At 36.2% G+C, this 25,214-nt stretch overlaps 1 protein-coding gene across 2 annotated transcripts; it reads right to left on the reverse strand.

Moving 5' to 3' along the window:
- On the reverse strand, positions 1-25,150 carry ALB4 (OxaA/YidC-like membrane insertion protein). Of its 2 annotated transcripts, none has more exons than XM_008801712.5 (12): positions 24,610-25,150; positions 21,701-21,811; positions 19,709-19,783; positions 17,116-17,176; positions 14,523-14,596; positions 14,321-14,425; positions 10,635-10,742; positions 8,523-8,626; positions 1,637-1,864; positions 1,403-1,550; positions 1,191-1,301; positions 1-483 (listed from the first exon to the last, which is right to left on the reverse strand). In XM_008801712.5, the coding sequence occupies exons 1-12, from the start codon at positions 24,961-24,963 to the stop codon at positions 400-402; spliced, it is 1,563 nt and encodes a 520-aa protein (XP_008799934.1). In that variant the 5' UTR covers positions 24,964-25,150; the 3' UTR covers positions 1-399. The 2 variants fall into 2 exon arrangements, with proteins under 2 accessions (XP_008799934.1, XP_008799932.1); XM_008801710.5 differs by having other exon boundaries at positions 1,180-1,301.
- Positions 25,151-25,214: the final 64 nt, after the last annotated feature.

Genomic DNA, 25,214 nt, shown 5'->3' on the forward strand with positions numbered 1-25,214 from the left:
TACGAAATAACTATATCATAAATCATGCATCAGAAGACAGACTGCAATAGCAGTTTCAAACTTTATCACAATTCATGTAAAGTTTTAAGCTTTAATTTCCAGACAGCTCATGCATGGGATATGGAATATAGAATTTTGGAGATATGTTTTATCCGACAGAATTTACAATCATGGAGGCCCAGCGGAGAGGGTGGTGAGCACTTTCATGCAGCAATATGGTGGATTTGGAAGCAACATGAGAAAAGATCAACCTCATCCCTCTTACAAAAGGCAAACGAACTGACCGCAAAAGGCTATCTGATGGAATAGATGATCGGTACAAAGTGTACAACAATATCATGCCACTAGCCAGGGGGAACAGATAACCAGCATTATACATGTGATGGCATAAGCTTCAGCTCATTCTGTCTCCTGATCTCTTCTGCCGAGAGCATCATGTGAAGTCTGGTTACCAGTAGGGGAATGTGCTTCAGTTCCTTCTTCCTGAAATATAGACAATTTCAGATCAAAGAATTAGATCTGCACGGTATTCGGGTTCATAGATCGACCGCATTCCAAATATTCCAGTACCTTGTGGTTTCACACATTTGATCCAAACATAAAAAGCCAACACAATCAAAATGGATACCAAAAGAACAAATAGATAGTTATATCTAGTAAGCCAGGCTAAACATGGACACCAATACATCTCTCTAAACAGAAAATGCAAAGATTTGATTCTAACATAATGGAATAAACATGCTACAGTGGCTAATTTACCCCATCCCTAACATTTATCATTATGGTTGTCCGTTCACATAGATAAAGCCAGCAGCCACCCACATATTTGCCTTCAACCTCAGCTAGGTTACAGGTGGTTTGTTATACCCATTAAAAAATGTTGCTCAATTTCGTTGATGTACTAGCCATTCCCTCCTCAGAATCTCCTAGGCCAGAATTCTATGCGACTATTCTTTTTCTTTTCTGCTTCGATGGAAGAGGAAGCCTTTTTTGGTTTTATATGCAAACAAATAAAAATTCATTATCCCTACTACAGATACTCTTTCTATGCGCTTAATAATACATTCAAGCATCAACGTTCATCATTTTAGCATGTAAAAAGTATATCTTTTTCACAATTAGTCCAGATTATATTTCCAATTAGGGAAAAGTGGCAGCCGAAAAAAAATATTCACTTACAAAGGGAATACCTTTTCCGCATTTTCATGAATACTTCTTTCATTTGTCATTTCTAAACCAGCATTACCATTGAGTCCACCATTGTTACTCATAGATAAATCTGTATGTACTTTATCTGGCTCCTGCTTAGATGAAAAATTTAGCAGTCATTTTTTAATATGCAAGCAATCATGAACAGTCACAGATTATAATCAATCTGCAGCCTAGATAGATCAGCTTCTACCTGTTTATTTTTATTCTCTAATAATTTAACTTCCGAATTTTGGTGCTCGATAATCGGATGAGAACCTTCAGCTACCTCTTTTGCACTCTCATTCTCTTCTTCCCTTTGTTTTCTTCTCCTTACCTCCTGCTCCTTAATTTGTTTGAACCTACATATAAAAGTTTATGAATACAAACAACTAAAAAATCTAAAGCCATTTCTAGATGATTTTATAAGGATACAAACAAATGTAACCTTTCACCACGTGGCAATCCACCAGGATTTGCTTTTTCTCCTTGACTGGATTTTGCTTTTTGCGTTTCAATATCAAGTATAGACTTCTGGATATTGGATACAGAGTTTGGAATGTTGGATGATTCATCCCTAATTGTTCTGTCAATATGCTCTTTAACTGGATTTTTTGCACCCCCAAGCTTTTGAAGCCATATCTGTTGTGCTGTGCTCAAAATGTTATTTGTAAACCTGGAAAACAACATATAATTCATTTGTCATAACAGCAAGGGAATTTTCATCAACAACAGAATCTGTATTGCCTAGGATATGGAACAGTTTATGCTAAGAAAAGAATACCTAAAGCTAATCAAGTAATAATAACAATGGTAATTTAATAATAAGAAAGAAAGCTCCATAAAAAGCCTATTATCCACAAAACTTAGGAGGGTACAAAGTAACCAATAGATAACAGGGCATCTCTCAAGAAATGTCAATGCTGCTGTTTCCAAAAGGAACACCAACTTCAGGTGTAGCAATTCTGTTACCATACTCTCCACGACAGCTAGAAGTATTTAAAAGTTGGAACTAAGGGTTATAGTTTAATCCCATAGCCATCCCAGTATTGTCAAGCCACTGTGTTTCACCATGGGAACTCCCTCTCTAGACAGCGAGAGATGATTGTTAAGATCTGACAAAATCTTGAAACACATCCAGCATGAAAGGCAAAGGTAAAAATATGTTTAAATAAATAGCAGAAAACAGTGGGCATAATAATTTGTATTACATAAACAAACCAAAAGAAGATCATAAGTTGACAATTTCCTACCATGTTGTACCTATCATGCAAGAATTACACATAATAAACCTTACCGGCTATATTTTACAGATATGACAAAATTTTCCATAAAAAATTAATAATGTTAATTTTTCATTAAATAAACTAGCAGAACTGTCCATCATTTCTCCCTGCAGTAACAACCAAATTTGGTAGTCTTCATTCATTGATGAAACACAGATGAACAACTAGGCTTCTAGAAAGTTGCATTTGGCTTCCAAGATCAAGGCACAGATGAAAGATTAAACTTTAGTTGAATAAGAAATAAAGCTCCACTGAAAGCATAAAGTGGAAGACAATGAAGCTATTTCTACCTAGATTATAAAAATGTAGGGCTTGCAGTTTTTTAGGATGTGATTTGTAAGAAGAATAAAGACAAGTGGCACAAATAGCTTCAGCCTCCACTAATCTGGCTAAATAAATAGACTAATTATCTGGCTCATCAGGTGTATGCCACTTCTTACCATTTGATCATCTAGCTTATAAATAACTTGATGATTTAACACCTGACAATGTTAGTTATAGAATAAAATCATGAGGCATTGGATATTTCCTTCTCATTAAGTTGGCTTTATTGCACAAATTATTTCCACAAGATACAAACACCATAATTAGAACATATTAAAATACTTTTAAATTGATATTCAAGAGGTGGATTCTGTGTCACTCATTAATCATCCAGAAGATTGATTTCTTGGGTCTTATGGCAGTAAACATAGTTGAGCATATGCATCATCGAACATTGAGAGATTCATGCTTCAAGTGCTTTTCATGTAGGACTGCAACAAAATCTTATCATGTCACTAATTAAATTTGACAACTGATAACTGCCCCATAACTTGTTTCTCCGATAACAAACTATTGTATCAAAACTTAGAGTCGCCCTGTTTAAGACAAGAAGCTAGTGCTCCCCCTCCTTAAAGTTGGACTACCAAAATTTCAGGGACCACAAATGTCAACTATAGATGATGTGCCATAGCCCACATGTTGTAGCCCAGTTGCATGCTGAGGAGATCAGCTTTTCCATCTGGCTTGCCCGCTATGTTCTACCTACACAAAGCCTTCAAATAGTCCTTGATTTTTATCTTTTACCTGCATTCTCTAGGGAAACCTGCTCTCTCATCCTGCTTGCCCATTATGTTCTTCTTCCATCTAGAAATCATCCTTGTTTCTTCATCATACTTAACTTAGGTTATCCCGTACATTTACATGGTTCATTAGTATCAACATGCAGTGCATCTAGACAAAGCCTCCCAAAAGTGATGAGGAAGCAACTTACTCCCAACAATCTATCGCTATCTGTCTTCGAGTAAAGGCGCCATTGCCAGATGTTCTTCCTCCAATGCCTAGCATTGCTTAACTTGCAAAGAAGCATCAATGAATGCATATTTGCCAGTCGTAAGAACTTCAGAAACAGCTTCCTTAGGGCTCCCACTACGAAGTATGTGGGCTCTGAATCTTCATATTCTCCTATGATACTGGACTCTGAAGCTACTCATCACAAGACTTACTACAAGTTGCTCCTGCACTTCTATATTCCAAAATCATATTATAGTAGATCCTATTTGTCTTCTTGCTAGCAAATATTAGTCACCCCTCCTAAGTGTATGGCTGAATGAATGCTCCTAACTTGTTTGATGCATCATGTTTACTCGTCAACATAATATTTGTTATTCAGCATAATTGCAATTCCCTATTTCAAACTTATCCTTCCTATTATATGCAAAATCGTTGTATAACCATAAAATTTTGATAAAATGAAGAGTTAGGGGGATGGAGCAGAGTCTCCTGGTTTGTCGATGTTCGGTTCAACCACTTTGGGGGCCTCTTCTTTATTTCATCATCATCATAAGCATACTCTGAAGTCTAGACCTCGAGGACATGAAACCAATCTCATGTTTCAAAAGATGGATTTCTTTTTTTCCTTTGTAAATGTTTATCAGCTGCAAATTGACAGAGAACCGATCCCTACTTTAACCTACCCCTGGATTTGGAACAGAGTTTTGATGCAACCACAGAACTATAGCAAAATTAACAAGAAGAGATAATCATATGAATGATAACAGGTTGCAACAAAAGCCCTAAGGACACAACAGGCTTTTTCTAACACTGCTTTGAACTTGCAAGAAGACCTCCCAAGAAACTTCTGAGAACCTAATAAAAGAAACAAAGAAATTTTTGATGATATCGAGATCACCGGAAGTGGTAAATTTTACCGACGCTTCTCCTACAAAAGTAAGTAGGGCTGCAACTCGGGCAGGCTGGGTAAAGCTTAGGGCAAACCCCTAACCCAACGCAACCTCTAAATCCCTCAACTCTAACCCAACTCAAACTGGTCTTAGGTTGGGATTTCTCTAACCTAGCCCAACCCAATCCCATACTAAGCTAAATTTGGGTTGGGTCAAGTAAATCGGGTCGGGTCCGGTTAATCGGGTTGAGTTGAACTATGCCATGTTAATTGGACTAGATCAAGTTAAAGGAATTTTAAAATAGAAAAAATGTTTGAGACATTTTTCTTTGATTAATATTAGTTGAACTAAGACCTCATCATTCATAAATTTGAATGAACCAATTTAATAAGATTAAAGATACAATTATATAATATACAAGTAATCTATATGAAATATAAATTATTTATTTATTATGTATCAAGTCAGATTGGATTTTTGTCAAGTCAAGTTGGGTCGGGTCAGGTTCGGTTTGGGTTGAAGGGCAACCCTAACTATGGTGGGATTTTTGAGCCCAAGCCCAATCCAGATATATAGAACTTCAACCCAATTCCACCTAATGAGCTAGTTGGGCAGGCAGGTGCTACTTGAGTCCAACCCAAGTTGCACCCCTAAAATAATATCACAGCTGACTCCTCGATGCTATTGTGAATGTGGCATGAGCAGTGGGTTCCCGGCAGCTTTCCCAACCATGAGAAACAAGTTGGCAGGATGGTTGCTTTTGTGTGTGTGTGTGAGAGAGAGAGAGGAATCGAGAAATAAGATCATGGGAATCTAAACACAGGTCAAAATTTAAAAAATAGCTTTTGTAAAGAAGGGTAAAGAGTTATAATACCCTTGATAGTCTGACCTATGTGTGCAAGCGAGGCTTCTTCTTAATGAGACCAAGCATGTCTATAGAGCATTCATGAAACTAGAATATTCCATATGGCTGCAACATGCATTCACAAATATCCAGACTTCCTCATTTAGATGTTTGTGGGATCTCCATTATGATGTTAAGAAGGAAATCAAGGAATTAGTCCAAAATGCACGTTCACAAAATACCCTTGACATTTAATAATGTGTCACACACATATAGGTTCAAGTCAAATGGTACCCATATGATACATGTTGTTACTTACCACAAATCTTTATTTTAATAAAACATGGGGTACTATTATATCTTTATTTAATTTAAATAGCAATTTTAACCTCTTTATTCCTCCTTTGAAAATATTTATTTACCAAATGATTTTCTAATCATTTCAACTTGGTGTTGTACCTAATTTTCCTTGATCTTATTCCCCCACTTGTCACTCTTAGCTGTTCCACCCATCATTTGTCTTTTGATACACCACTTAACATGCTATGCCTAACAATAATCTTAGGAGTGGACTATCTTGTCTTACCAAAGAGAGATCTTGTAAGACCTCTTTCTAATGCAGGCAGAGGGTGGGCTAAAAATGTTTGTTGCATCCTAGGGGATACTTCCACAATCGGTTATCCCCTTATATGATGACCTTTAACTGTAGTGGAGGTAATTATCATATTAATTGCCAATTTTAATAACTAGATGAAAATAGTAAGCACAAAATCTCATCTAAGATTTGTGACTAACAATCTTAGGGAACTTTTTTTTTTGAGGGAACTCTTTGAGCACATTTTGTTGATAGTCATATTTTCACATGTATGATTTAAAAATGTTATTAGAAGAAAGCATGGTGATAATTTTAATATTGCATTTGATTTTTCTCCCAGACTTTCTAAAAATAATTCTTATGTCTATTTGATCCATTAGAAACACCTTCTATTCTTTATGGATGTTCACCATTTCTGTGGTTTAACATTTTTCATCCTACTTGAAAGCATCTTCATACTCTCTAATTCATATGCTTCTTCTTCATAGTAAAAGTATTGAGCTCTCCCTTCAGACTTCTAAGTGAATTTTCTTGGAATATAATACCAAGAATGAGGACCATTGTTGTTACAATTCCTCTGTTGAATTATTGCATCTCTGGGCATGTCAGATTTTTCAGAGATTAAACCCATGTTGACATATCATTCTCAATCTCTCTCCTTTATGGATTTACAAAGTCTTCTAGCATCTCAGTACTGATTGATGCCCTCTCAAATCCTTATTTCTTCTCCTGTGTCCACCATTTTGGGCAATCCCCACGTTACTAAATCTACTATTATGCTACTAGAGCATCATAATGCTCAAGTAGCATAATAGTAGATTTAGTAATGTGGGATTGCCCAAAATGGTGGACAAAAGACTTTTGCTAATAATGATCCCTTTAATGCAACCTCACCCGCAAAGAAAAAGTCCTAGCACTCTTCCATAGAACTTGCAGAGGGTCTCTAACACAACAATGAATTATTTGCAAGTTACAATCAATTTCTTCTTTCCACAGAACAAAATGTCCTTGCAAGTCATCCTAAAGCCCACATGGGCAATCCTTCCATGACTTGATTCAACATCCCAAAAGATATGCAGCCATGGCTAAGGAGCATCAAGCTCAATAGATCCATAACTAGATCTTAGTCCCCTCACCATAAAAAGTTCCCCATGAACTACAACTGCAGATTTGAAAATTTAATGGTTCAATAGAGGGATAAGAAGTTTATCTGCTTACCCAGTATTCACAGTTCACTAAGAAGTATCATATTAACCATGGCAAGTATTTTAGAGAAACAAAAGGAATGATAAGGGGTGATAAAAAAAAAATCTAGATTGACAGATTATCAAATCCCATTTCCATTTATATTCCCTCACCATCACAACATTCAAAAACTATCATTAAAAGAATAACATTATGTCCAGTGTGGACCCAGTCGATTTGCTGTCAAAAAGAGAGAGTGCAAAGATTTAGAAATCTTACATAACAAGATCATGAAGAAAAAATGAGATCAAATGTTTTTCTACCAAGGGCATATTACTCCCAGCTGAGGATCCGTTAGTTTGTAGGCTTACTAGATGATTGGGGAGCTCGAATTATATAGTAGGTAAATTAAAAAGGACTCAGGGCAGCAAAGTTGAAGAGCTACTGCAACAAAATGGATGATACATGTCCGTTTAATTACATCTGAGAAAACCTCACTATCAAGCGTCAATTAGCTTCATAATGTACAGAATTCAGGAAAAGATTGATGTTCTTGTGTTTCACCAGCTTCCCAGGAAAACTTCAAGACAACTCAGTACAAAGAACAAAGAGGCATTTTTTAGGTTTTATAGAAGTTCATGGTAAAATAGTTTATAAATGATGGTAGATTATCAAGATGATAAAACAAAAGCTGGTCAAGGTATGATGGCGACTTTATGAGTTTCATATAGACAGCTTTAAAAAGGTTTCTAAGGCAAGATGTCCATAAAAGATTAGATTCCAGATGCATCTTGCAGCCAGACTGCAAGGAGTAATTTTTTCACAAGAAACAACATGAAGCAAAATCATTCTCCAACTTCTTTCCATTTATGAATTGAATAGACCGATTTAATCTCATTTGTTTTGCATCACCTTAGATTTGGCTGAGAGTAGAGTAAATAATGCAGAGTATAAAACTTGCCTGAGGGAGAAATAATACATACATATAAACATTAAGCACATATAGACTTATGCAAAGTAAACAGAATGAAGACTTACAATGATGATAGCTATTTGCAGGGTGAAGCTTAAAAATATCATAGAAGAGCCCCTCACATATACCAGCATTGATAAACATGCATAATTGGATATCTTTTTCTAATTTTATTAGATGGTTGACCACAACTGTCAAATGTAAATTTTTGTTTCTAGAAAATATTCATATCATTTCACTTCAAAGTAAAAAAGAACAGTTGAAAAAGATGATAACACCTTCTCACCAATATAGACTCAGCCCAGAAGGAACAGAAAGAGCAAAGTAACCAATCAGCAAAGGAAGGAACTTGGTCAAAGCTTGAGAATTTTTCTGGCTGGGATCGCTATTCTGCAAATAGATGCCCAGGTAACTTTAAGCAGTCAATGTTAATGTAAGTATAATCACTGCATTTCTGTAATAACAAAACAATTTGAAAAATAGGTCAAGCAATTACTGCAAAGTATCTACAGTTTGTGGTCATTTTTCAAAAACAGTTGAACTTGCCAATTGAAAGGATAAATATGTAGTAATGTGGAGCATGCAAAATGCATGTGAGAAGAAATACTGTTGGCTATGATACCATCTAATTCAAGTTTTAGTTTTGAAATGTAACTAAACTGATTAACACACTCCTAGTTTTGCTTTATTATCTTCTCTTTCCCTTAAAGAAATGGACCAAGTGCCGTCCATTCTAATAAAAGAAAGGGAATAAGACTCATGATGTTGCGGCTTAGGGACTTATAAAACATTGTAAGTATAGTTTTGGGGAATTTAAACACACATTGCTCTGATCCACACACTGACCCACTTAAAGATTGGAGTCTAGTGCTCCCTCATGCACCTCTGCCACCACACTATCTGGCTGGAGATGGCAGAATTTGAGCCATCAAAGCAAAGGCAGCAATTTCTCAAGTTTGAATCAAACAATATCAGACAGTTCCAAAGAACAAAAAATGACTAAATGAGTTCAAACAAATGGGGCATTTAAAAAAAAAAAATATTGCATAAATCAGTTTTTCATAGCTATGTAGGCGTGTCTAGGAGCAAAGCTCAAGCAAGCTGGGATTGGCTTGAGCTCGACACGGACTAGGAACTTCTTGGGCCTTGGCTTGAGCTCAGCTCTTTCAATCCCAAGCAGCCTAGCTCATCATGACAGGTTTGCTAGGGTTGAACTAATAGGCTGAGTAGTAATCAATGGTGACTTAACATCAACAGTGGCCAATGGAGGTGCATGGTTGAGGGTACTGGCATGAAGGATTCAGAGATTGCATCCATGTAGAGGATGGACCTAGTGATATTTGAAATGGACCATGAGCAAAGACAAGGCAAAGGCAGCAGCAATGGACAAGAGTAACAAAATTTTGTTTCGAAATTGTTTGGACTTTAAGATCAACACCGGCCCAGGTGCAACTTGGGAGGATTTTGTATCAGATTCTAAGGTCCTACCATGGGAAAGAATGAGAGAGGATGCGAGGAAGGGACTAGGAAGGAATAGAGTGATGGAGAGATAGAGACGAAAGGATAGAAGAAAATGAATTGGAGATGAGGGAGGGTTCGTTCAAAAGGGTTCGGTAGATTTAGGGCCCATGGCCATACTCCTTTAAACTTACAGCATATTTGAGCCATTAGATAAAGATGTAGTACCAAGATAACATAGTAATAACATAACAAATCAAAAAGGTTAAAAAGGATTATCTGTAGAAATAAATTATGAATTAATAATATATATTAGCATGTGTCCGGCTAGTCTACTAATAGAATGGGCTCATTTTGAACTAAATCTCAAGCCAATCATGAGCTGCTTGCAAACAGTTTAATCTTTTTACAGCCTACAGCCATGCATTTGAGCAACATCTTTGAATGTGTGAAAGACATGTAGAATACATGCTAATTTTATCGGAAGTTACAGCATCCACTCAGCCAAATTCAAAGACAACAAATGAATGCTGTCAACAAACCATACAGATTTCTATAATACGCCAGAGCAATGAAGATACATGAAAGTTGGTTGAATATAAACTTTTAGGAAGATCTTCAGTAATTTCTTGAGTTAATTTAATAGTCACATATTTATCGAAGCACAAAACTGGAAGCACACAAATTCATAGATCCATGAAAGAATCCAGCTAATTTTACATTTCAAGGTTACAATTGTAGATAATGACATTTTGGACGCACTAAGACTGTCAATAGGCTGGACAAAAATAATTTTAGCAGATAAGTTGTGATACTGATGATATAATCTGGCACCCAGTTTTGATGGATCCACATTTAAGTTGTGTTGTTAGTTGTTATTGTAAAGCCATTTGTGCAACAGAAAATGCAAGAATAATTGCTGTAAATATAGACAGCTAACCTGTGATGGCTGCATGATTTGAGCTGAAATATATTGTGAGATAACCAGCAAAGCAGGCAAGACAAGATATGCTAATGTGTCTGACCATCCAAGAGGTGGATGACCATCCTGCAGAAACATCAGGCATCAGTGATCTAGACCTAGTTTTCTATACTTCATGGTCGATGAATGAAGCAGCTGCTTAATAGTGAAAAAAGAAAATCGCAAAATAAATGAAAAACAAGGGCCAAAATAGCTACTGCTAGACCATGTGAATGAATCAGCAGCCTAAACCTGTTTTATTATGATGAAAGAAGGCATAAAATATGCTATTTGCTCATCATGCAAGATGGGTGATAAAGGTGATCCAGAACAATTGCGCAATGCAGGAGTAATTTTTTAGCCTTCCTAAAAGTAATCACTCTCCTGGTGATCAGACTCTATGTTCTGATGTGCATTGTTCTTACTTTGGGTTACCACAGCTTTTATGGTTTTAAAAGAGGGAGAGCATATAACCAACCCACCAATAGCCAGTCTAACTGCTCAAAGAAAAGTGCTTTTTATTCCCCAATGGCCCTCGAGTACACAGAGCTATTGCTGATCTTTTGAGAGATTAAAATGAGGCCTTTCCGAATTGCTAATCCAGGTCAGGTCAATATCAAGATGGAGCATTCAAGTTGTCTCTGTCAAGGAAGAGAAACAGGAATTTCTAGGTTAAATTTTGCCATAGGATCAACCCCAAGTAGGGCCTCCCTCCAATTCAAAAAAGAGTCCATTCTACAAGAAGAATAGTGATGCAGACGTTATGCACAATGAATGGTTCAACTTGAAACCATAACAAAACCATCAACTTTATGCAAGATTTTAAATAATGTGGGCAATGAACAAGACACCCACATCTTGAAACTCAGGATGGTGGATATCTCATCTCCTCTCAGTCCATTTCCTGACTCATCCCATCCTGACACCCAAGATGGTGCCCTATATTGATACATGGGACAACAGGAAGCACTGCCATCAACTGGTATTTAAAATCTTTGCTTTATGAAACATACTTCTCGCAATTACTATCCTGTCCTACAACACACCCTCCCTAGCATGGTGTATTCATATCTTCATTGCACATGCCAATAGCATCTTAGTTGGTGCACCACCACTTCAATATTAAGTACCCATATTCTTGTTAGAAACACATAAACTCCAGCATGGCAAAGCTTCATCCAAAACATCAAATTTTAGCTTCCGCCCAAACTGGACCAAAAACTGACCCAAATCTAGGTGGGTTTTGAAGTTCCATCCCAAGATAACTTTTGTGGTGATAACTAATAATCAGCATTTTCTTTATTTCTTTAACTGTTGCGAAGTATTTCTTTCCTAGACTAGACTTGAGCTTTGCCAGTCCTGAGAACAATGATGTTTGATTCCCAGGAGATTAAGAGGATTTAATATACACACACACACACATATATAGCTTCTTAAAGCACAAATTTCATAGCTACTTCTGTTGTCGTACATTAGATTACCAATGAAAATAATAAGTTTTAGAGTCTAAATATGGTGACTTGAACATTCAAGAGATAATTTATTGATTGACACAACTACCAAAACAATGATATAAAAATCCTAAAGGAATAATATATGTAGAAAAGATGCCTAATTTCTTCTTCTTGACAAACAATATTTTCTTCCCAGTTTTTTATTTTACTAATTTTAATTCACATTTCTTGCATTGTATATAGATTTTCAGGAAAAGGCCAAATTAGGGTTGTTAAACAAGTGAGCTGTTCACAAGTAGTTCAAGTCCATCTCGAAATTCAGCTTAAAATAAGATTGGTCAGTTATAAATAAGCTATAGATGAACCGGGATTTCAATATTGAGATACAAACCGCCAAACTTGAGCAAGGTCCATTTTGCTTGTGTTCAAGTTGCCTTGGCTCGAAAACAAGATATACTTATTAATATATCTACAAAGCAGAAGCATTTCTTCTATCTTTACAAACCAACTCAGCTCTTTAAGATTTAAAAAAGATTTAAAACTTGACAAATGCTCTCCAAGTTTTGGCTGCTCTGCTTCTCTTGCTTCTCTTCTTTAATTCTAAGCGGAACTAAGAGAGGTAAATGTACCATAGATAAGTGTCTTTAGATGAGTAAGGAAAAAAATATAAGGTATTTCAACCTTCATATATTGATTTAATGGTTGAAGGTACCACCAGCCCTAACTTTCCTAACCTCTCATAAATTTATTGCGTGGCCCACTTTCCTGTCCATTAATCCATAATAACAATTCCGTCTGTCCATGTATTCTCATTATCAATTGCCGACTCAATATTTCAACTTACCCCTTCAAGTTTGTCTCCACCCTCCTCGCCTTACACTCATCCTAGACAACAACAGTGACACATTCTAGAATGTCTACCACCAGCATAAGACCACCATCTACATCCCTTACACATCGAAGTTTCTCTCACCATTGCATCTCATGCAAGGTGGAGATCCTTTGCCACCATCATTCCCCTATTATCCTCCTCTCAACCCCAAGTCTTCATCCCATAGGAGTTACCAGGCCCAACCGAATAAACTCAATCTAGCTCGAATTTAAAACAAGCCGAGCTTGAGCTATGGCTTTCCAGCTTAGGACAAGCTTGAGCCAGCTCAAGCTGGCCCTAGCTAGCTTGAGCTTTGGTCATTTACACTCCTAACTAAAATCAAATCTTATCTTGTCCAACTAAAACCAATATATAAAAAAAAAGCTTTTGAACCTTGAACTCCAGCACTCTGATCCACCGCTCTCTTGTTATTAGGCCTTTTTTTATTGCCCAACATTCATATCTCTGCACTATTGTGCCCTTATTATGCCTCAGGAAAATTATTTATATATTCTAATGATGGTAATGCAACATCTCTCCTTCAATTATTTAGAGTATCTCTCTTATTTTTATTTTTAATACTTTTTATTTTTTAATATTGTTTAGGTTTGTTGTGTTTGTTAAAGGTTAGGTGAGGTTCTTGAGCTCCCGGTTGGCTTTATGGTGCTAGCACCAATCCCTGCACCAATTTGGCATTTTTTCCTTTTATAATTATATATTTACTTTCATAATTATTTTATCCCAAAATTTAACATGGTTACATACAAAATAAAATATACAATGAAAAACATAGGTCGATACCCTACCAAAAAGACATGCCAAAGAAAGAAATGGATTTGACTAGTTTCTAGTGGCCAAAAAAGGTATTGAAAATGAAAATATTCCAAGCATGACAGCATAGGAGCAGCCCTGTATGTCCACCACCAGAATGGAAGTACAAGACATACATTACTTATATGCTAGTAAATATTAGATATTTCCCGGTTCCATAAATCTGTTAGGTAAAAGATATATTTCGCAGTTTTAATATCCCCTATGACTAATAAAAGAAAGATGCCTCATTACTGTGATAATAGCATTCAAGGGATATAACTTTGTCCTCCTTCCATGGCTGATTTCCGATTTAATCCTCTTTTCAGATAAATTAGCCTTTACACTATCCTTTTTGTAGGTCAGTCATAATATCTACAAAGCTTTGGAAATTTTTACTCTGATTAAAAATTCATTAGTTCGATGCCTTACAATGTCTGCATCTAGAATTACATGAGCCTAGCCATACATCTAGAAAAACTTATTATAAGCAGGCTGTTAAATTTGAAAATCAAGTTTGAGACACTTACAATGAAAGGGAAAAGCCAAGAGGTCCCACTACCACTTTGTCGAGATGCAATTGTTGTAGGACCAGCCAAAGAAGGTATCCAGAAAAAGCCTTCGGTAAGGAGTCCCTTTTATTTAGAATAAGCAATGAGCAGTTGAAGACATGGTGGATATAGAAAAAAGGCCAACAACATAAGCAAATTAAGAAACAGTAGATGATTCAACCTCATTAGCCACATTAGAGAGAGCTCTATATAGGCCTATCCAAACTGGTATTGTAGCAAGAGTAGGTAAGCACCCTGACAAGGTGAAATTTCAATATATGGCATGTTAGTCATAATAGTATACTAGATGAAAATGATCACAAGATGTGCAGCTTCTCAACAAAAACTTCATAAAAGCAAACATATTCACAACTAGGTGTTCATTGGTATTATAAAAGCTTTTGGGAAGGAATGCAATATTGTGCATCCGTCCACTCACACACAGCATGCACCAGCATGGAATGATGCAGAACTCTAGCGGAGATGCATAACATGCAGGCAAAACTACACTAGATGAAACTTTCTTTAAATGTTTACACTATCTTCTATTTCTTTGTAGCGGGAAAAAGACATGCTTTGAACCCATAAACAAAATTTTCTTTACCAATCCAAACAAATTTAGCTTCCGAATTCACCCCAAAAATGCATCTTAATTGCAAAAACATGCAATACATATACAGCGTAAACAACCTAGAAAAAGCTACACAAGTAACAAGCATTTTAAGGTCTAACAAATAATAGGAACTTTAAGCTTTAATTAATGAAACTATAAGAAATTATATAATTACCAAAAGATGCTAGCGTAGAGATTGGGAAGAATGTTAGAAACATAACAAAATTTAGTCACATAATTTAACCATTCTTCTATGCATCAACAAGACCTAGGCAATTCTGGCTCAACCAACCCAGACCAATTATGGACAGGCCTAGGCAGCCAATTTAGGCCCACTGGGTTAGTCCAGGATCGATAGTTTAAGCTTGACTAGTAACTGGGCCAAACAATGTTTCATTAAATATGACTTGCTGACTCGGCCTGACACAATATATTATATGTAATATATAATCATCTACATAATCGTTAAATCTTTAAATTAAAAAATCCCAACCTCAGCACTCAGCATTCTTCCCTCAGTGATATCATGTTCTCCCTCTTGTCTGTCTTATGCACAATCATTTCCAAGGACAACCCTCTATCTCTCTCCCTTTCCCTTTCCTCTCTCCATTCCACACACTAGCCATCACAACCAACCATAGTTCTAGGTGTACCCCCCCCCCCAAAAAAAAAACACACACGCGCGCGCGCGCGCGCGCACCCTTTTCCAATTTCTCTCCATCCCCACAATCTGTCATGCCCCCCCCATCCATCGTCACCAACCCAACCTACTCTCTATCTCTCTTTCTCCTTCCCCAACTAAATCAACACCAAACTGCCTCTAGCCCAACCCTTGCTCTTTAGGGCTCTAACCCATTTCCCCTCTTCGACAGAAGAATTGAAATGAGGGTCAAGCTAGCCTTGGTCAGATCCCTAACTTGACTGTTCGATTAGGCTTGCATTTTGAATACCAAGCATGAGCCCTAAAGTCGACCGACCCAAGCTCAGCCCTATATTTTTTCTTGACCCTCGATATTAAGTTGGCCCAAACCCGCCCCAGCCAGGGCAAATGCACAAGTCTAGCATCAACCCCTAACAAAAATAACTACAAAAATATGCTACCATATAGGCCAAAAATATATGATGCAAGCTAATAATGTTGGCACCATGTGTCGTCTCTTTACTAGCACTATGGCATAGCGAAAGCCAGTAGTATAACTTTTAACAGGTGACCAGCCAACAAGTTTGCCCCAGCTATGCCTTGCAAGAAGTATCCTAAGTAGACATGTTAGTGCAAGTTCAGCATTTACATTGTCATATAACTTAAACTTCTGCCCCAACTCGATATTGGCATGTTGGTTGATGACAATTTTCAAACTCATATCAGGATTATAACAAGCGTGTACATGATGATATGAAGAGTTTGAGATGAACAAAATGACTCTAATACCACACGATGAGCACAGACAGGCAACTTTTGGTTATTAAGTTGGGAACAACATGCGACTATATTCCACTTCATATGGCTGCTTTTGTTGCATAGTTCAAGAGATACTCCAATCAAAGATCTCTGAATTGATACAAGCAGCAATATTATGTATATGGAGATGAGCAATGTGATACTAACATTGATTTTCTATTTGGGGATTTGATTGTGCTTCTTGCCCACCTCACTCGAACCAATAAGATGCAGCTAATACCAAGGCAAATCATGCCAAGTACTAGCATGGAGCAACACAAAAAGATATAAAAAGATAGGTTAACCGAATCAGCACCGAGAGCCGTGCCGGTCGGCTACTAGTTTGGTACGATACCGGTTTGGTATGCGGTAAACTGCCCGGTTCACCCAGTTCGACAACCATTTTCAACCGGTTCAAACTGGTGCGATCCAAAAAACAGCATCTAACCATGCCGGATCCATGCCGGTTCCGTTCGGTACGGGTTGAACCAAACAATTCGGCCCGATTTGGCAGACCATGATAAAGATGATCAAGATACACTCTGAGCTAACTAGAAGCTTAAATATGTATGGACTTTCTTCCACAACCTATATATTTATGTTCTATTAAATTCTAGCGTCTCATTTGTACAGCATCTTAAAAAATTATTGAGGCAGGGGGAAGAGTAATGCACTGTGTGACAACAATAATGAGTTCATGTTGCTAAATGTAAAAATGATCACCTGCTAAAGGGTTTACACCAGCCAATTTATACAAGCGAGCAGTTTCAAGTTGTATCCTCTCCTGTAAATGGATGAGGGAAAATACAAGTTAACAAAAGAGATCTTGAGAAAACATTAATTACCTCTGAGGATAAAAAAGGTTTACGGTTTTCAATAAACACTTTCTAAAATATTGAAATGTACATCAAGTTGAATTTCTCATGATAAATTATCTGAATTTACTTAATTTGAAATTTATCAGAGTCAAATAAACATAATAAATGGGGTCTAATGTTCTTTGAATTGAAACCTCAAATACTAAAAGAAACTTACATAAATTGGTGCAGTTCAGAGGTTGTAAAATATATGAAAGGCAACCTATTCGTTGCACAACAGATAATAGAATACATCACTGAGAATTTTTTTTTCTTTTTTATTGAAAATATAATTTTTCACCGAACAACATCAAGTAGTCATAAGGCCTGTGATTCTTGAAGGGTTAAGCAGCCACAATCTTGGCACCCGGACAGTACTATGAAATAAATATTTCATGAAATCCTAGCCCTATTGATAGTACTTGAAAATAATTGAATATAAGTTAGAATCACTAGATAAGTTCATAGGATGTGATAGATACAATCATCATTGATCAAGACTAAGTAGAAAAATTAAGTGTAAATTAAATTACAAATATTTCTGCTATGTTATACTAGAAACTGCACTCATATTATAAAAGGCTAGTCATTATTCCCAAGTATGAACAGTTTGCCATTATGCAATTTCTTAAAATGACCATGAGTAGTTAACTGTTTTGTCAGATATTCATGGTTAACTAATCTACCATCCATAGCATCAAAGAATTATCAGAAGACAAATTTCATACACTTGGATCAAAAATGTTATTCAAAAACTTTATCTGTATTATCCATTCTCTAGCAAGCATTCATTGGTTTCATCCTTAACCATCTTTTTCTTTTGGCTTCACGAGCAACTATTAGCGATTCAGCAATAAAAAATTGTATATATACCATATAACAAAAATTAAATGATTCGGCAATACCAGATTGCATATATACCACATAACAAGAATTAACTACCAAAACTATAAAGATCAAAATCAAATTTTTGTTTATTATATTCATAGAACTAGAGAGAGTGGCATATATAATACAATAATTAAAAACTGAAAGTATAGCAGGCACATAGATATAGTTCAACTTCAAGCTTAAGTAACCAATAAGATAGGATCCCATCTTGCCAAGTAATGCAAGTCTTAGCTCAGGATCCACTAGACAAACGAGGACAAAAAAGATGCTACATAGGCTACCATAACATGGAAATTAATATCCCCATTCACAGGCTGTCATGCCAAGCAACGCCAAATACCTATGAGTTCCCAAGGTGAAAAGCAACATGCTTAGACAAATGCACATTATGACCATGATCCGCATAACAATGCTTTGAAAATAATAGGTTAAATCACTAGGAATGGTATAACATCAGCAGTATTTTCTTCTTTATACCAACACAATACACGGATGAAACTTTTTGTTACTTATTTCATTCTTATGTTTCTTCCTTGTTTTACTGAAAACTCTGCTGTTTTGCAAATATTACAACACGCAAACATAAAATTTAAGCACATGAAGTGATGAAAAAACAGAGACATATGACAATCAGGGGACCTACAGAGATAGCATAGATTCAACTGTTGTGCCATGTTGGTCCGTGTCATATGGCACATACATGCTAGCAAGGTAGAGGCATGGCACAAGGCTTTAATATTCTTGAACATGCATATGACTATGTGCAAGTCTATTAAGCCAGACAGATTCATGCCAGTCAACATGGACCACAGACTTTTTATTTTCTTGTTATTGTGATGCCTAAAATGATCGAGCAAGTGCCTGTCAACTTAGGGCATGGAACTGTGCCAGTTCGAGACCAATATGGATACAACACATGATATTTTAGTCTTGCATGAAAGGAAATGACAAATAAGTGGAGATGATCATGCTGGCAAGTAGAAGAAAGCCATTATAACAGGGTTAAGCATGATAGTGTTATACAAGAACATGCCATCGTAAGTAAACACAATCTTATAAACACTATGGACATCAGATTCAAAGGTTTATGTAACATTCATATGCCAAATTGTTAATGCACAAACCGAAGTCTCAGATATGATAAACAAGAAGAAAAAATCTTTATAAGGTAAGAGAGTCAACATGTCTTCGTTCACTTCAATAGTATGTTTTACTTTTGAAACTTGAAATTTGTATCTCAAGACTTTCTCGATCCAAGCATATTACCACCAAACAAGGTTCACATCCAATAAAGTTACAACCAAATTGTAGTAACTGAGGCATAAAAATAGAAGTACGATGCAGAATTTAAAATAAAAGTCAAAATTTTTTCCAACTTATAGGTCATAAGTAGAAATTTTTAAAGGTTTGCATGGAAGTGATCATTATAGTGATTTCACATGACATGAGTTTAACTTGATCATCACAGATGAAAGTGTGGTGACACAACTTAATATTCATATCGCATAGTTAACTGTCTAATAAATTTTGGAGGTTTGGAGACGATTAGATCCGGGAAGTCAGATGACCTGATCGCCAGCATAATGTTCTTGGATAGCCTTGACCTGGGGTTGCAGCGATCGCATTGCCAACGCTGATTCAATCTGCAGAGAAAGTTTATTTTGGATTCCAAAATGAGAATAATATAAACTCAGAAATTTAAATTTGCTCTATTAGTTAATGTAAAACACAACCACTGGAAGCAACAAATCATGAATATCAGCAAAACTTAGCTTCAGTTAGCAGAACCAAAAGAAAAGTGAAAAAGCTGACATGTTGATTCTGAAAATACGTTTTACAACATGGAAAAGATCAATCTCCTCCAACTTGTTCAGTTATGTACATATATTTATGCAGATATATGACTATTAGTGAAGACAGACATTATAGAGATAAACAAAGAATGCTTTACTAAGAATAATAAATCCAAAATGTGAATAAAATGACTTTTACTAAAAGCTTCAAAATGTTGTTTAGCAACAATACAACATGTTATAAGCTTCAATTCAAGTTCTTCAAAAGATAAAGCAGTAAAAGCTATTGAAAATTAAACTTCGACAGTTTCCTCAATTTGTATTTCAAGAGATAGGACTGCTGCAACATTATGTAAGATACAACTTTCACATTATTCCAACTCATCACTTACGAACCAAAGATGCCCGTCTCTAATGGTGAACAACTTTTAAAATGATTAATCAATTTTTTTTGACTTAATGTTAATATTTAAGTATAGATATGCAATACAAAAACAACTAGCAACCAACACTGAGGAGTTAACTTAGTAAACCACAGAAACAGAATTCAACACCAAACTAATCATTTTAGCCTTGCAACATAATTGATGGTTACAGTCTTCTCCTCTCCCACAAATCCAGCAACCCTGCTATGTGTATTTTCGACAATTGATTAATGCTTTACCATAAAAGATGCCATAACTCCTATATATAAGAGGGTCATATGGATTTTGCATTTGGTCTACGTGCCTAGATCTTCTTTCCCATATGTATGTTTTTCTCTTATTTCTACCTTTCACTTTTTTTTCCCAACTTTCTTCCTGTTTCTATACACCTACCTCATTCCTTTTTTTTACTTTTATAACTTTTGAGGCTAGAAAATCATGCAGTCGGGCAAGATCTAGGCCTTCAAGGCTGACCCATATGAATGGTTTGGAATTTGGATCATAGCCTGTAAGGGCTCTTGGAGAGCAACAGTATTCTCAACCAATGTGGACTAAGTTTTACACAAACCATGTCATTTTTTACACTCCCATCAAAAAGTAAATCAATCTTTTGGAACTTCTACACTTCTCAAAAAATATTCTGAGGAACAAAATCACATTTTTAGATAATCAAGTTGCATAGCATACAATCTTACTTTAACTTCTTTCCCTAATTAGATCTTCAAGTAATTTGCAAGCTTTCAGAGGAAAGTAGGAAAAAGATGTAATTGTGATTCACCCTCTCTTTTAAGCTAAAGAATTATGAATCCCTGCTTTCATAGAATATCTTTGCTGAGAACTCAGACTGCAGAGACCTCAAAGACCTCAGTGAGCTGCTCGAATTTTCAATGTCTATTATTAGATCCATAAACTTTTAAGAGCTTCTTGATCTACTTTTTATATCCTTTTGAAATGTTATAATAGCAAGGTAAGATCAGTAACACCACCCCCAGTAGCTGGCAATATGACAAATAGTAAAACCTCTTCAAGTAAATGCAGCACCAGTATTTGTATATAAATCAGCAAGTTACTTTAAAAATCAGCACAGCAGTACCAGATCTATTTAATTGTCTCTATAGTAATAAATAATTCTATGTTGCACATGAAAGACGAAGTTTTAATTATTTATCTGTTGCAGATTATCAAAAAGTGATTGCAGGACATCAATTCATAATATCAACTACTTATCCTGAACAAAAAACTCTATCTGTTTTGCCCAACTAAAATTCGATAGTAAATCAATCCAGAAACATCAAAAACAAAAACATAGCTTTAGAAATAGAACAAATAAAGCACACTTAACCTGTTTCTTTGTCAAAGGAAACGTGAGCGCCTTCACAAGAACTGTGAGGAGAATAATTGCAAAACCATAAGCATAGGGAACATGCAAAGCCGATAGCCCATCTTTTAAAACCTGTAAATAGAAAGAGTGATTGTAAATATTAGCTGATGCCATAGATCGAAAATTCCTTATTAGAAAGTGTGGATGATAAATAAATTATATGTCCAGTTAACAACTTCAGTGTTGCTTCTAATATGTGCAAGCATGTGGTCACTCTCCTCCAATGCAAATACTCATTGATCTTACTAATTCAGAATTCAATGTAGCACACTGTATGCAAATACAAAGGTTTAATATCATGTCAATGTTGATACCTCATTATATGGTTGTGTACCAGATCCCATCATTTTTACAAGGTATTTAAATTATAGTAATTGGCTAGAACATGTAGCTCTTTTACTGATTACTGTCAGTGTCTTAGGAATTCAGAAAATGCCATTGCTTCAACAAGTAAGAGATCTAACCTAAACTTTAAAAAAGGTTTCACTGTTACCTCTTTTATTATTGACCTTCTATACAGGTGCATTCAATAGCATATCAGTAATATTGCATGTAGAACAGGTAAAAACATAATAAACACCAGATTCATTTCTAAGACACCATAACCTGATTGCAATAAGAAAAAAAAGATGAAAAGCATGTTGCAGAGATGTCAAAACTTGCAGTCAATCAACAAGCTTGTATTCTGAGATCAGCAAGGTGTAAAATATTTTTTTTATCTTTTTGTGATGACAACTTCTGGTTACTTCTTTTTATCTATAGAAAGAACTCGCTGCATGGAAGAGTATTGCATAGTTTCTTGACAATTTATTCAATTTTCATTCTTATACAGAAAAGCAATTTGTGCTTAACTACATTAACTTGAAAACCCCAATTTCCTGTTTATCTTCTCAGATTCCCTATTTGCAGTCCCAATAATGATGCAACATATGCCGTGGTCATTATCATTAGATGTTGCAGCAGGGTACTCATGGATGGTGGTCAATCTAAAAGAAAATGCAGTTTGATAACTTGAAATTACCTGACTTCTTGTGGCACTACCATGGTATGCCATATTGTACCATACCGGATGGTACCGGACGTACCGTACTGGATGATACCGGGCGTACCATACCGTACCGGTACCGGTGGTGTACCGACACTCGATATGCCAAAAAAATATGTGTTGTACCATACCAATACTATGCTAGTGTAGCACCGGTACGAAGTCCAGTACCGAGACGGCGAACCTTGGGCACTACAAAAACACCATACAGAAGGTGTCCACGAAGGGCACTTCTAACAACAAAATTACTTGTTGTTTATAATCATGCTGAGCTAAGTTAAAAGTGCAGGAGGAAGAAGAAGAAGAAAAGAAAGAAAAAAAATAAAATATATATATATATATATATATATATATATATATATATATATATATATATATATATATATATATATATATATATATATATATATATATATATATATATATATATATATATATATATATATATATATATATATATATATATATATATATATATATATATATATATATATATATATATATATATATATATATATGAGGTGCACAGGACCTATATTACATGGACTTGGGTTCATGCATCCAGTGCAGATATGTGTCTAAGCATTAGATCCTTTTAACAGTTAAGAATTTCTTCTTACTGAACCATGTTTAAGTGTCATATCAAAGTCCATGTTTAATTATCAGGTGCAAGTACTTTAGGCTAAATTGAATGGCCTGACAACATAAAAGAGGACCATTAAATCTTAATTATAGGTCAGTTAAGGATCAGGAGTCAAATTCTTCTCTTCATATTGTGTCGGTTATGCTCTCTAATGAGTGGGTGATTCGGAAACAATGTATAAGCCTCCAGCAGGCAACCAAAAACTTCCATTACATAGCAAATGATGTTGAACACATGCATCCCATACATTTGCTATCCATGTCCAAATCTGATCAGTTTTAAAGTTTTTAGGGAATTAGGACAGCTTAATGCAACTCTTTGAAGCTTCGGGCATAATATTATAGCAAAGACACTACATGTCCATATGATGTGTATGTTTCAATGAGCCAGCTTTAAAAAGTAAGCCCTTATAAAGTAGCAATCAGACTCTGATGGTAATGTGAATTACTGACATATTTTCATGCAGCTACAAACAAACATTAGGGCTGCCGAAGTTTTGTCCCTATTTTGTTCAGACCTGGTTCGGACTTGAATTTTCTCTGTTGTTTTTTTTGGTGCAGCGCAAATTCACAGTTGAAAGGATTACTTTGAGAGAGGAAGGTTTAGAAGAAGGTTTAAAATAACCTGTAAATCATATAACTTGTCACTATTCGTGAACCCTACTCATATTTACTTAAACAATATTACCCAATCTTCAATCCTCAAGGACTCCCAATGTGGACAAGACGAACTTAGGAGTGCAAGAAACATGATTGGACTCAAAACAGGATTCCCTCAACTTGATCATAGTTTTTTTTTTTAAAAAAAAAAAGAAAATCCACTTTCTTGGCTACGTGTATCTTTAGACTCCTAACGTTGACTAAACGAGAAATCCTTCGCCTTCTTAAATTATGCAAAAAATTCTCCCAGTACAACAGAGTCTAAAAACTATATTATTTTTCTTTTTCCGCTCCTAGAACTTACACAACAGATTTACAATATGGCACACAATTGCTGGACTAGAGAATTGAGGAGTGCAATTTTCGGTTATTTTCGAGCTATTTTTTTTATTTCCATTCGAACTTGTCCATCATTCATTTATCTTTACTTCCATTTCAAGAATCTTTAGAATCTTACAGCCAAAAAAAAGAAGAAGAAAAGAATATTTAGAATCTCAAGTCCTTAAATCTCAGGCATACCGACCTTAAGAACGGTTTCCATGTAATTGGTGATTCCCGAAAGCCAGTCTCCACTCTGCTTCGAGCTTTCCACGGCGGCATCAGAGGAGACAGCAGCATCAGCAACGGTATAGATAAGGCCTTCCACCCGACCAAACAGCTCACGAGCAAGCCCCTCTGCGGTCTCGAAATCGGGGAGATGAGGACTCGAGCTCATCCTGGCCGCCAATAGGCCGCCGCCACGGAGAAGGAAGGGCGAGGGGTTCTTGGTCAAGAATCCGCAGTGGGATCGACGGGAGAGGGGGTCCCGAGAGCCTGTCCGGCCCAAGAAAGGGGAGAGGGGAAGGCGGTGGCCCCGGAAGGAGAGGAGAGAAGCCATTTCCGGCGGCTTCGTCCACCCTTCTCTCTCTCTCTCTCTCTCGGACTTTTAGGAGGTTTACGGCGGTCGAGGAGAGGAGAAGCAGAGCACGGCGCGAGGTTTTTGGGGCGGTGGGGAAGCCAAAAGCTGGAAAATTGGAGAGGACTCAAGATGAATTAGAAAGAAAGGAATGGATCGAATCGAAATTAAGCATGTGGGAAATGGGAATGCATGTGAAAAATGGGTTGTGACCTCACCCCGAACTGATTGCA

The sequence above is a fragment of the Phoenix dactylifera genome, chromosome 18 (assembly GCF_051530095.1).
Source record: "Phoenix dactylifera cultivar Ajwa chromosome 18, Ajwa_hap1_PhDact_Kaust_v1.1, whole genome shotgun sequence".
In the NCBI taxonomy this organism is placed as follows: Eukaryota; Viridiplantae; Streptophyta; class Magnoliopsida; order Arecales; family Arecaceae; genus Phoenix; species Phoenix dactylifera.

Bases quoted from the DNA above. Each gene is read 5' to 3' on its own strand.
- ALB4 (XM_008801710.5), bottom strand. From the start codon at position 24,963: ATGGCTTCTCTCCTCTCCTTCCGGGGCCACCGCCTTCCCCTCTCCCCT. The intron at 1,551-1,636 runs GTTACATTTGTT...TTTTATATGTAG, and splicing joins GGATTGCCACGTGGTGAAAG to GTTCAAACAAATTAAGGAGC. The intron at 484-1,179 runs GTAAGTGAATAT...TCTATATTTCAG, and splicing joins GCGGAAAAGGTATTCCCTTT to GAAGAAGGAACTGAAGCACA.